Source organism: Crinia signifera, chromosome 8 (assembly GCF_055691185.1).
Source record: "Crinia signifera chromosome 8, ASM5569118v1, whole genome shotgun sequence".
Lineage (NCBI taxonomy): Eukaryota > Metazoa > Chordata > Amphibia > Anura > Myobatrachidae > Crinia > Crinia signifera.
In genome coordinates this window covers 123,573,981-123,587,892 of record NC_139224.1, presented here as the reverse complement: position 1 = coordinate 123,587,892, position 13,912 = coordinate 123,573,981, and the positions used below count along the sequence as shown (strand labels likewise).

The 13,912-nt window shown below is 45.6% G+C and overlaps 1 protein-coding gene across 10 annotated transcripts in view; it reads right to left on the bottom strand.

Annotated features, from left to right (window-relative positions):
* The window catches only part of HFM1 (helicase for meiosis 1), a 166,941-nt gene that overhangs the window by 25,091 nt on the left and 127,938 nt on the right, over positions 1-13,912 (bottom strand). For all 10 annotated transcript variants that reach the window (XM_083157114.1, XM_083157123.1, XM_083157124.1 and 7 more), the window contains 2 exons: positions 11,499-11,581; positions 8,206-8,300 (listed from right to left, as the gene is read on the bottom strand). In XM_083157114.1, the coding sequence (XP_083013240.1) occupies positions 8,206-8,300; positions 11,499-11,581 (178 nt within the window). The remainder of the gene's footprint in view (positions 1-8,205; positions 8,301-11,498; positions 11,582-13,912) is intronic.

The following is a 13,912-nucleotide window of genomic DNA, read 5'->3' as shown; positions in this document are numbered from 1 at the left end:
CGTGACTTTATTATATACTTTAAATAAATAACTGAACCTTGTTTTGGGTGTCAGTGCTTATTTTAAACATATTGTGAATATATATATATATATATATATATATATATATATATATATATATATAACTGCTGTGTGCGGTCCGGCACTCTCCCCTCTCCAATCACAGGACCTCGGTGCCCTCCAAACAAACGATGTAGGCAGACAATAAGAGGCGGCACTCCAAGGATTTTCATTTGAAAATCCTTGGAGTGCCGCCTCTTATTGTCTGCCTATATATATATATATATATATATATATATATATATATTATATATATATATTTTTTTTTTTAGTGTACGCAGTTCTTTTAGAATATGGGGAATAATACCATTTATCCCAAATTAAGTGAAATCTACCAATATTATTTCTAGAGAGAAAAACTTCTCTCTCGTGCTCGAATGTATAATTAACCGTGTTAACCCAGTCCTTGATGTACGGTGCCTTTTCTGCCATCCAGAGTCTAGCAATGCAGGACTTAGCGAGTGACCCAAGGTTAATGGCCAACTGCCTTAACTCAGGTGACAGCCCCCACCCGACCAAACTCCCAGTATTAACGCCTTGGGACATATTTCCCTTTGAGGGATACCAATATTAGTCAAAATCTCCGCAAATTCCTTCCAGAATTTTTGCAGAGATGAACACTGCCAGATTAGGTGCCAGAAATCACATCCTACGGCCCTGCATTTCGGACAGAAGTCGCTTATCCCTTGCAAACTTTTTAATTTTAGTCGGTGTTACATATATACGGTGCAGGATATTAATTTGAATCTGCTGGGTCCTAAGAGAAGTAGTTGCTAAGTTAGGTATAGCCAGAGCCCTATCCCAGTCATCTAGTGTGAGCTCAGGGATTTCCCTGGTCCATTTTGTCATAAGGTCACATAGGCCGGTGGTCAGCAGTGAAGAAGAAATATATTTATAACATTTAGATACCCCTTTAGATGATCCCATATTCCTAAGGAATATTTTCACTGGGTGATCTTTTATATTGCAGGAGGATACCTGCAAATAGTCTTCCATAGCACTTCTGAGTTGCAAAAAACGAAAAAACATACTATTTGGAATATTGAATTCCCTTTGCAGCTGGGCAAATGATTTCACCCCACTTTGCGTGACCACCTGGCCTACGTTCCCTATTCCAAGCTGCGACCAGGCTGCCATTCCCTGATGTTTTTTAAGATTTTTTAAAGGTTTCCAAGGAGGAGAGATTAATTTCAGGGTCGATATCGTTATAATCAGTTACCTTGGAAATCCATTTCCAGATCTTAATTGCTTGAATGAGGATCTGGGGATATTTCTTACGACATTTATTCATCAGGATAGCTTGTATTGGGGAGTGGCCCGGGAGGGTCTTTTTTATTAAATTTATTAATTCAGCTGATTGACACGGGTCAACAACCCAGTCTCGGAGATGTACTAATTGCGTTGAAAGGTAGTACAGTTTGAAATTGGGTAGGCCAGCCCACCGAGTTCTCTTGGTCTCATAAGTGTGGTTAATTTAACTCTCGGTCTTTTATTTCTCCATATAAAGGAGGTTAATATCCCGTTAATTTTCCTGAATTTCGTGTCCGGGATATATACGGGGGAATGTTGCATTAGGTAAAGTAATTTTGGTAAAATCATCATTTTGATGAGATTTACCCTACCTATAACCGTCAAAGGTAATTTGAGCCAGTTCTTGCATTTAGATCTAATTGAATCAATTACTGGATCAATATTATATCTGACGTAGTCACATGCAACTTTAGAAATTACAACCCCCAAATAGTCAAATCTTTCTACCCTCGGTATGTCTATTACCTCATTGATTTCCACCCTTGGCCCGTTGTATATTTCGTCTACTAGTAAATGAGATTTGCTGCTGTTTATTGTAAGCCCTGAATATAACCCAAATTCCTGGAGGGTTTGCATCACTAAAGGTAGATCCCGTTTATAATTTGCCATCCCCACAAGTAGATCATCCGCGTAGAGTGAAACAAGGCTCTCCGCCCCCCGCCCAGTTCCCCCCGACCCAGTATATTTCTCAGTTTGCACGCAACTGGCTCTATGGCCAAGGAGAACAGCGTGGGGGAAAGCGGGCAGCCCTGCCTCGTCCCGCGGTATATAGAAAATGGATCCGATACGAATCCATTAATAGTAATTCGTGCACTTGGGTTATGATAGATCAACAAGATCCTTTTAATGAAGCATGTTCCAAAGCCAAATGCCTCCAGAGTGGACCTTAGATATGTCCACTCAAGGGAGTCAAAGGCCTTGTTTGTATCAAAAGAGGCCAAGGCGGTCTCCAAACCCAACATTTTTCTCGTCTGTAAATAAGAAAACACGCGTCTGACATTTATGGAGGTTGATTTCCCTCTCCTAAAACCCGTCTGGTCAACATGAACGATTTTATCAATCACCTCTCCAAGTCTATTGGCCAATATTGTTGCATATATCTTAGCATCGACCGTAAGCAACGAGATAGGTCTATATGAATCTGCCCTTAAGGGGTCTTTACCCTTCTTAAGAATCACTGTGATGACTGCCTCGGTCATGGATTGTGACAGTTGGCCCTCTTTCTCCATTTCTTGGAAAAAGTAGAGAAGCCTGCAAGACAGAGTATCGCCAAACGTTTTATATATTTCTGCTGGTAGGCCGTCAATACCGGGGGCCTTACCCGATGCTATATTTTTTATTGCCCCTTCAACTTCTCCCAACGTGATTGGTAGTTCCAAAGTTTCCCTGTCTTGGCATGACAGAGTAGGCAAATCGATGGCCCTCAAGTAGATCAAACTACTACTATATTCAGAAGTTAATTTGGAATGATATATTTCCCTATAGTGATCCACAAACACCTCAGTAATTTTTGAAGATTCACTGAGCATTTCCCCTCCTGAAGAACATATTTTAGGAATTATCCTAGGGGGTTCATCAGTTTTTGCCATATAGGCCATCAATTTACCCGCCCTGTCCGCCATTAGGTACATTTTGTGTGAGTCTTTTAATAGCCGAAACTTGGCCATTTCTTGTAAGTGTGTGACCCAGGCCAGTTGTGCTATTAACCACTCCTTTTTAGCGGGTTCTGTCTGATTTAAAACAATAATTTGCTCTAAATCTTAATATTGTGTTCTCTAATGTTGTAGCCTTACTTTTTAACAGGCTTCTGGCATATGCTATTTTTTTAATCATGGTGCCCCGCAGGTACGCTTTAAATGACTCCCAGACACTGCCCGATTTAGCCGAATCTATATTGAAGCCAAAAAAACCCTCTAGTTCTATCTTTAGTTCATTAATATTTTCCATTTGGATCAACCAGATTGGTTGGAGCTTCCAATAACTAAAACCCCGACATGAATCTGAATCAACAACCATGACCAATGGAGAATGATCCGAAATTCCCCTTGAATTATATTCAATATACGATATTTTATTTGCTAGAGCCCTCAAAGCGAAAATCATGTTGATTTGTGAGAAATTATTATGGGAGGAGGAATAGCATGAATATTGTCGCTGATTGGGAAATTTCTCTCGCCAGGCCTCATACCATCCCAACTCAGCAGTAAACCTGGCAAGGGAACTCTCACCAGAAGGGGTACTCTTTCTAGGGCACCAAACATCGAGACCATAATTCATTACCATATTGAAATCGCCCAGGCAGATAAAGGGATTATCAGGTCTAACCGCAATAAACTCCAGAGCGGCTCTAAGAATGTCAAAACCAAACGGGGGAGGAATATAAACTGATAGTAGCGAGATTCTAGCAGTACCAAAGATACCATCAGAAAAAAACATAACGACCCGTTGGGTCAATCTGAGCAGCGATATGTTCATAGGCTACTGATCTCTTTATCAAGATTGATACTCCTCGGGAGGCTGACGTGAAAGGGGCATGAAACATTTGAGCAATCCAGGGTCGTTTCAAAGAGCAACACCTCTCCCTAGATAAATGCGTCTCCTGTAAACATATCACGTCAGCCTCCAGAGTTTTACAATACTTGAGTACAAGAGCCCGTTTCACCTTATCATTAAGGCCTCGGACGTTCCATGTCACAATTTTTACCATAAGCTTGAGTTATCAGCTGAAAAGTCAAATTTCTTTGTGGTAGTATAACAAGGGAATGAAAATCACAACATAAAAAAATAACAATTCCACCTTTACACAAAAAGTAAAAACGAACAACATATAACATATACCCCCCCACCTCCCCCCTTCCTGTATAACCTCTCCCAAAAGGCATACCTATGGCCGTACCCCCATTTACTACTACACACTTATTCTTACACTTGAGGGCTTTTACTAATAACCACCTCAAGCACGGCAGGAAGTCCCGACACTTAGTTTCAGACTGTTAAACCAAATCATTTCACCCGAACCCCACCCCAACCATATGTGATTGAATATAACAATTACTTTATACTGACAGGCCCCCAAAATAAAGATAGACACATCAAAAAGTTGGCTTTCTACTGCATGCTATTCTTGCCAGGATAATACTTATCCAGCCAAGTAGCTGCCTCAGCTGCTGCTGAGAAGAATGTGGTTTCTCCATTGGCCACGACTCGGAGTTTGGAGGGATATTGCATCGAGTATTTTAATTCTAGCTCTCTCAACCGAACTTTCACATTGCGAAATTTTGCCCTGTCTTTTTGAACCTCCTGTGGGAGATCAGGGTAAATAGAGACCTTGGACCCGTTGTAGCCAAAGTTCATTTTTGCCCGAGTGAGCCTTAAAACTTTGTCCTGGTCCCTAAAGTGCAGAAATTTAGCAATCAGAGTGCGTGGTGGCCCTCCTGGAATTGAGGAGCGGGCAGGGATGCGGTGTGCCCTCTCGATGGTGAATTGAGCTGAGAAGTTCTCCTTGCCAAATTCTTGCAACAGCCATGTTTCAACAAATTTTTCAGGTTCACGGCCCTCAGCACGTTCCTCCAATCCCACAATACGGACATTATTTTGACGAGATCTACCCTCCAAATCTGTTATCTTAAAACGTAAATCCGCTATTTGCCCAGACATGGCCTTAACTTGGGCCTGTAGCGGGCCCATTATGTCCTCTGTGTCTGAGACACGCTTTTCCAATTCCACTACCCGATCTCTAGTTTTCTGAGCGTCGTCTCTAATTAGCATTATATCCGATTGGACTTTGTTCATCTGTTCTAAGAGCCGTTCTTCACACTTGCTAACAGCGTCCAGGACTTGCTGCAGAGTGACCTCAGGAGCCATCGGCTGAGTCGATATCTTAGAGGGGGTAGTTTGTGGCGTAGGAGGTTGGGAGGAATTTGCGCGGGCATATTTTTCTAGCCTGGTGGCTGCTGAACTGGTCCCAGATTTGGGCATGATGCCTTCCTTATTTGCTTTAACGGGTATGTTATTGAATTAATTTCTCTTATTTCTGGCAACAGAAAAGCCCAGTAGTTAGGCCAACACACCACTGGCAAATCTATCCAATTTTAGGGTAGACAAAGTAATGCAGGCCAGCCAATTCTCAAAAAGAGAGGGAAAAGGGTTTAACAGAGTTTTATATGAGCCATGAAGGGATAAGAACCTGTCCCGAAAGACTCTTGCAAGTTTTTTTTTTTTTTGCACTCGTCCCTTGATGCACAAAACTGGCCTTTTTCACTGAAGCATCACCCAGCCTTCGACCCCAGGACCACTGCCGGTTTATGTGCCGTTTTAAGGAGACAGTGACCGCTGAGCCTGCACTTTCCGGGCAGTTAGCGGGGGTCTGTACTGGTATGGAGTTATGCTTTTTAGGGGGAGGAAGCCCCGACTCACACCCGGGGCCTTGCTGTACTCTGTTTAAACCCCTCTCACGGGTTAAAGTAACAGTCCAGGGGAATGTAGAGGCACGGTACCTTTACTCATACGGCTGTTTGCACTCTGCGGGATCCACTGTCCGACTGGGTCTGCAAGCGATCTGGCCCTCTCACCGCCTAAGATCACTTGTCCGTCACTGGTCCTCTTCACGCGAGGCGCTCTCACCACCTCCTCGTGAGACGCCAGTGGAGTGTCAGCCGTTGACGACGTTACATTTATAGTAAACTGACTGCCCACATACAGTGAATTTAACCATTTTGTTGTGTCTAAGCAATTTTATCCCATCAAAGAGACATTGGGAATGTGGGCAGTTCTATGTGATGTCATGACTCAAGACATCACACAGCAGTCGAGCAGTGCTCCTCTGGGAATGTTTTGAAAGGCCAGGGTATCTTCATGGAGCCCCTTGGGACCTACTGGGCAATAGGCAGATGCCTAGTTTCGCTTGCGGAATATCTGCCTCTGGATGGTAGAACCCATCAGAGAGATCAGAGGGCATCCAACTGCTGGTGGACCTGTTAAGATAGCGCTAGATACTATTTTATGACAGTATGGCCTGCAAAGTCATTGACGATCTTGTAGTAATAGGTATAGGATAATAGGTGTAAATGCCCCATTATCATACAGCTAAACTGAAGACGTGAATGAATTGCTTATGATCATGCATAGGGGGTTATTCAGAGTTTATGACTGTTGTGTGAATTCGTAATCCGTCCGATTATTGAATGACTGCGCATGCGTACGGATTGTAGGACAACCAAAATAACAACAGAAATAGTGAATGGATCTAATTGCAATCCCCTCACATTTTAATTAACAGAAAGCCGGTGTTTGGGGTGGTAGCCGGCCATTTTCTGGGAGTGTCAGAAAAAAAACCGTGCTCAGGTGTTTTAAGGGTGGGTCTGTGACATCAGTGCTGGCCTTGATCAGCCTGTCTTTGTTGCAGACATGCAGAAGGGTCAGGGTTACTCACATTTGAACAGGGTGGAAAAATCATTCAATTTTGTTTGTAAATTGCATATGGATTATGAGAGTGGATAGCGATATTTTTTGCAATTCCCTCGCAGATTTTCACAGGGTGGGTTTTCTTTCTGTCTGGGTGGCGGTTAACTATTGGCGGTCCTCTGCGACTCTGCAGGTGAGCGATCAGGTCTTAATCAGGACCATAGCCCATAAACACGCAAGATAGGACATAAAAGCTGCATCATAAAAGCTGCATCAGCTCTTTGGTGGGAATGTGCCCATCTCTAAACAAAGCCATTTGTATGTCAGCAGATTTATTTTTTCTATTGCTATAAAATGTAGTCTACAGTATGTCACTGCGTGCCAGTACCTGTTTTGCAGAACCTGGGTTCTGCGGTCCCCAACAGGGTCCTCTTACCTCTTTGGGGTATATTCAATTCCTGTCGGAACTTCTGTCTTGTCGAAAAGACAGCAGTTTCCAACTTGAATAGGTTGGAAGGGGTCCCGTTTCTGACCATCTCAATGCGACTTTAAAAAAAGTCAGATTGAGGCAGGGAGGACGACGCAGGGTGAGCAACAGCAGATCACCCGGCCGAGTCCTCCTGTCCAACGTCCTCCCATTCGCATCCAGCGTCGATTACCTGTACCGCCGACGGGCTGGGTGAGAGCAGCTCATCCGGCACTGCCCCATGTCCCGCCGCCTCCTGCGTTGCTTACCTGTTCCGCCGCCGTGTGAGAGCAGTTCACCCGGCACTGCCCCGGCTCCCACAAGCTCCTGCATCGCTTACCTGTGCCGCCACCAGATTAAAGCAGCTCACTGCCCCCTTACTTGTGCTGCCAACGAGTGAGAGCAGCTCACTCGGCACTGTTGCAACTCCCGCCACCCCCCGGGCCGTGTGTCCACTGTCACTCACTCAGTCCTGGCGCCGGCCAGGTAAACAGAAAATCCGGCATCCAGATTTGGCTGCTGATTACAACAGGTAGTGTCAGATCCATTCCGACAAATTAATTGTCTGAATGGATCCGACACTAATTGAATATACCTATTTGTCTGTTAGCAATCAGATTTATTGCATATGCATAGTAATGCAATGCACAGAACGCTGGCATTATATAGATAAATGTTAATAATAATAATAGTTTTTTTTTCTGATCTGACACATTAAAGTAAATATTAATCTACATAATAGTATAAGACAGATATATGCATTTGTCTATAATTTCTTATTGGATGAATTGCACAGTATAAAAAATAACTAGTTTTCTGATGATAAAATTAAGTGAATATAATGGAAAAAAAATCCAGACACATTTTATTATTGTTCATAGCAACATCATTAGCTCATCCAGTAACTCAAAACAGATGTACACTATGTTGCATACTACTTCTACTGTATCATATCTACAACCTACGTGCGCCATCTTGTGGATATTCTGTATAACTTCTTGCACCTTGAAAATGGTCTTGGTGCAACACTGCTTGTTCAGGAGCTGTCAGATGTGTAGACCTTCATAGGAGACAATAAAGTATCAGAAAACAGTAAATATAACAGCACTTGTGAAAGAGAATGTGACATGTGGTTGTGTTCTGATATAAGCACACCGTGAGTGGTTAAACACATCGAGGTATCTCCTATATATTTGGCTACATCTGTCACTCAAAGTGGGTGTCTGTGTCTATAACTCTCTGTTCCTGGACTTTCCTCTTAATGTGTGATTGCCTTCATCTGTGCTGAACACCTTTCTGAGAAATTAACCTGTTTAAAACAGGTGATGGCAATCATACATTAAGGGGAAGTCTAGAAACAACAGCATTGTGTCCCTCCTGGAGAGGGTCATGTTGGGAGGTATGTGACAGAGAACCAGCCCAGTGAGCCCACAGACAGTGCCAGACACCCACTGCCTTCCCATGTTGCCCAGCACTGCTACTCCACAGCCACCAGGTGAGCGACCCCCTCCCGCGATTTGCGGCAAAACCTCCCCCCCTCCCGCGATTCGTGGCAAAAACACCCGCTCCCCCGCGACCCCCCCTACCGCGATTCGCAGCAAAAACACCCCCGCGACCCCCCCTCCCGCGATTTGCTGCAAAAAGAACCCCCCACGACCCCTCCCGCAATTCGCGGCATAACCACCACCCCGCGACCCCCCCCATCCCGCGAATCGCGGCAAACCCTCCCCCGTGACCCCCCCCCCCCGATTCGCGGAAAAAACACCCCCCGCGACCTCCCTCCCACGATTCGCGGCAAAAAGAACCCCCCCACGACCCCCCCTTGCACGATTGGCGGCACCCCCCTGCGACCCCCCTCCCGCGATTCGCGGCACCCCCCCCCCCCCCGCAATTCGCAGCAGCCCCAGGATTAAATGGCACATGCAAAACACTGACATGGCTATGGTCGACAGTGAAAAAGGTTGACATGAGTTTTTGAAGATTTATTTTTAATTTTTTTAATTTTTTCATATTCATTGTCATGTGTCGACATGGACACCAATGAAGTGGCACACTTATGTCAACATTTACATGTGTTGACCTTTCTGTGTTGATTTTTTCTTGTGGCGATTCGCGTCACACCCCCCCGCAACCCCCCCTCCCGCGATTCGCGGCACCCCCCGTGACCCCCCACCTCCCGCAATTCGCGGCAACCCCCCACCGGAACCCCTGTGAACCCCGCCCTCCCGCGATTCGCGGCACCCACCCCCGCGACCCCCCCCCCCGTGATTCGCGGCAGCTCCAGATTAAAATTGCACATGGAAAACACTGACATGGCTATGGTCGACAATGAAAAAGGTTGACATGAGTTTTTGTCATTTTTTGAATATTTTCATATTCATTCTCATGTGTCGACATGGACACCAATGAAGTGCCACACTTATGTCAACATTTACATGTGTTCACCTTTCTGTGTTGATTTTTTTCTTGTGGCGATTCGCGTCTCACCCCCCGCAACCCCCCCTCCGGCGATTCCCGGCACCCCCCACGCGACCCCCCCCCCTCCCGCAATTCGCGGCAAACCCCCACCGGAACCCCCATGAACCCCGCTCTGCCGCGATTCGCGGCACCCACCCCCCGCAACCCCCCCTCCCGCAAATCGCAGCACCCCCCGCGATTCGCGGCAGCCCCAGGATTAAATGGCACATGCAAAACACTGGCACGGCTATGGTCGACAATGAAAAAGGTTGACATGAGTTTTTGAAGATTTATTTCATTTTTTTAATGTTTTCATATTCATTGTCATGTGTCAACATGGACACCAATGAAGTGCCACACTTATGTCAACATTTACATGTGTTGACCTTTCTGTGTTGAATTTTTCTTGTGGCGATTTGCGTCACCCCCCCCCCACAACCCCCAATCCCGCGATTCACGGCACACACACACACACACACACCTCCCCCGCGATTCTCGGCACCCCACCCCGTGACCCCCCCTCCCGTGATTCACAGCACACCCCCGCAACCCCCCCTCCCATGATTCGCCGCAACCCCCGCCCCGTAACCCCCCCTCCCGCGATTCGCGGCACCCACCCCCGCGACCCCCCCTCCCGCAATTCGCGGCACCCCCCCGCGATTCGCGGCAGCTCCAGAATTAAATTGCACATGGAAAACACTGACATGGCTATGGTCGACAATGAAAAAGGTTAACATGAGTTTTTGAAGTTTTTTTTTTCATTTTTTGAATGTTTTCATATTCATTCTCATGTGTCGACATGGACACCAATGAAGTGCCACACTTATGTCAACATTTACATGTGTTGACCTTTCTGTGTTGATTTTTTCTTGTGGCGATTCGCGTCACACCCCCCCCCCACCCCCCCCGCAACCCCCACTCCCGCGATTCACGGCACACACACACACCCCCGAGATTCTCGGCACCCCACCCCGTGACCCCCCCTCCCGTGATTCACGGCACACCCCCCGCGACCCCCCTTACCATGATTCGCCGCAACCCCCGCCCCCGTAACCCCCCTCCCGCGATTTGCGGCAACCCACCCCGCGACACCCCTCCCGCGATTCTCTGCAATCCCTCCCCTCCCGCGATTCGCAGCATCCACCCCCCGCAACCCCCCCTCCTGCAATTCGCGGTACCCCCCGCGACCCCCCCTCCTGCAATTCGCGGCACCCTCCGCGACCCCCCCTCCCGCGATTCGCGGACACCTAAGTTGCAATACAGGGCATCTTTCATACAATTCTAACCATATTTCTCATATACAAACGTTCACAAATTAAGGGGGCGCAGCCCCTTACGACGGTGTGAAGAGCGCCCGTAGGGCGCGATGAATCACCTAGTGTGGATATAAAAGCACAAATTGCACACCCAAGAGTGACATGTTTATCACACACACATATAGGGGGTTATTCTGGTTCACTCGCAAAGACAAATTTCTTCTCGAATGGACAAAACCATGTGCACTGCAGGTGGGGCAGATGTAACATGTGCAGAGAAATTTAGATTTGGGCGGGTTATTTTCTTTCTGTGCAGGAAATACTGACTGCTTTATTTTTACACTACAATATAGATCTTACTTTGAAGTAAAACCCCACTTAAATCGAATTCTCTCTGCACATGTTACATCTGCCCCACCTGCAGTGCACATGGTTTTGTTCACTTGAGAAGGAATTTGCCTTTGCGAGTGTACCAGAATAAGGGCCATAATGTATATTTATTGGTAAATTTATTGGTAATCAGATTATAACTTGTAATATATTACCAAGAAGAGACGGTCATAGGAGCTTTTGGCTTGAAGACAAACTTCTGTAGACTCATGCCTTTTGCCTCGCTTTGCATCTGCATCTATGGAGTATAAGGTTTTACTGTATAAAATAAAATCATGCGAACTATGGAAGTGCGAAACATTAGCAGAAATGTATTTAAGATTAGCTGATTTAATGTATCAAAACAGATAAGTTATTGTATTTATTTTTAATAAGTTATTTATATATTGAACGCATACTTTGCAGAAAAAAATAGCGAGGCGATCACAGTTAAAGTGTTCACGCACGTGCACTTGTTATTTTCACAAATCTGCTCATCTGGCCTTATATTACTTACACCATATACACACTTTTTTTTGTTAGAAGCCATTTAACCAGTATGTTCTTAAAATGTGGGATGCAACTTGAGCACCCAGAGGAAACCCACCAGTGGCTACAAAAGTTTCAGAACTTGCCCAAGAACCGAACCAGCAACCATAAGCAATTTCCAGCCAGTGGTGGCCATACATAGTAAAGGGATCTTAAGCCACTCCATTGGATGCACTGATTTACTTGATTTGCCAGAAACAGCTTTATCACAGGTGCACCCCAGAGGTGAAAGAGTGGGTGCTAAACTGGAAGTTATTGTACACAACTTGAAAATGACAGCTCAGCTAGCCAACAGCAATGTGGCAATTCACCCACAAGGGAATAAGCATCCAACCAGTAGCCAACCCTAAAAAATTGTACTATCATAACAGATTTAGGGCCTTATTTTGGTTCATTCTTTCTGACAAAATCCTTCTTAGATGGGCAAAATAATGTGCACTGCAGGTGGGGCAGATGTAACTTGTGCAGAGAGAATTAGATTTGGGTGGGGTTTTACTTCAAAGTGAGATCTATATTGCAGTGTAAAAATAAAGCAGTCAGTATTTTCCCTGCACAGAAACAAAACTACTCACCCAAATCTAATTCTCTCTGCACATGTTACATCTGCCCCCCCTGCAGTGCACATGGTTTTGTCCATCTAAGAAGGATTTTGTCAGAAAGAATGAACCAAAATAAGGCCCTTAGTGATAATGGCCCCCATTAGCTGTGGTATGATTGACATGCTGTGGCATTTGGGGGCAGAAAAGGGGCGGCGACCCGGTCCATTTTACTAAATGGAGGCATGTTACTCCCTATTTTTTAGGCATGCCAGGCCCAGTTCCATCAGGCCAGCCTAAGTAAGCATCAGTTTATCCAGACTGGCTGTGGGTTGTTTATCTGGTGAGTCATGAGGGATGGTCACAATGGTGACCCAATGCTGTATCCTCAGACGCTGCACTCGGATCTCGCAGATGTTGGCAGGAGATATCCATTGCATACAGTTGCCCCATGCTGCATTTGCGTCTGTGCAATACCTTACAAATTAGAATCAGGCCCTACATAAGGTGCATGTTGCCACAATGATGCATATTGTTGTATTTCCATCAAAGCTACTGAACATTTCAGAAAATAACCCACCAAATATATGAAAAAATTCAGCTGCTTAAGCTATCTTTATGGTTTCATGTTCTTTATTTTGAAATAAACATACATTTTATTGATAGGATTTGCTGATCAACTAATAATTTTTCTTTGTTTTGTAGCTTCCTATATAGCCTACTTTAGCTTCCTGTATCTGTAGACATTAGGGGGGGGGGGGGGGTATTCAATGTGCCACCGCTATTGCCGACGGAAGATATAGCGGCGGCTCCCTATTCAATGCTGTCTTTAGCGACAGCATTGAAGCAGGATCACAACAGAACAGGCCCAATTTTAGAAGCTGTTGGGCCTGTTCTGCCGATAACAGCCGTGGATTGTCGCGATCCTGGCCACAGATGGACAATCCACGGCCATTTTCGCAGCCATGCCCTCTTTGCGCTAATTGGCAGGTGGAACATTGAAGGGGCCAGGATCACGACTGTCGGGAGGGATCGTCAGCTGTAATCCTGGATTTAATACCCTCCTAGGACTGATTCAGAGATGTACTGTATGCAGTACCAATATTTAGAGAATTAAGTATTCTTCATGCACATGCCACCAAAGTGCCTTAGCAATGTCGTTCGCAGTGAGGATTTATTTGCAAAGTGACTGACAGTCAAAGAGTGTTTGGGGCAGTGGCGTAACTACTGTACGGCAGCCCCTGCTGCCGCTTGGGGGAGTGAGCAGCAGCAGGGTCTGTGTGGGCGCTGGGCCCAGTAGTGCGCGTCATGAGACTCATGCCACAAGGTAGTGCTCCTTTGGTTAAAGCTTTACACAGCAGCCAATAGGCGCTGTGTATAACTTTTATCACTGGGACCTCTACCTTGCGGTGGGCGGGAACAGCTGGAGCCACCCTTGTACTGTTTGTGCCTCCCTCCATGCCCTGAGTATTGCAATAAGCATGTAACCCCTGGCAATGAGCATG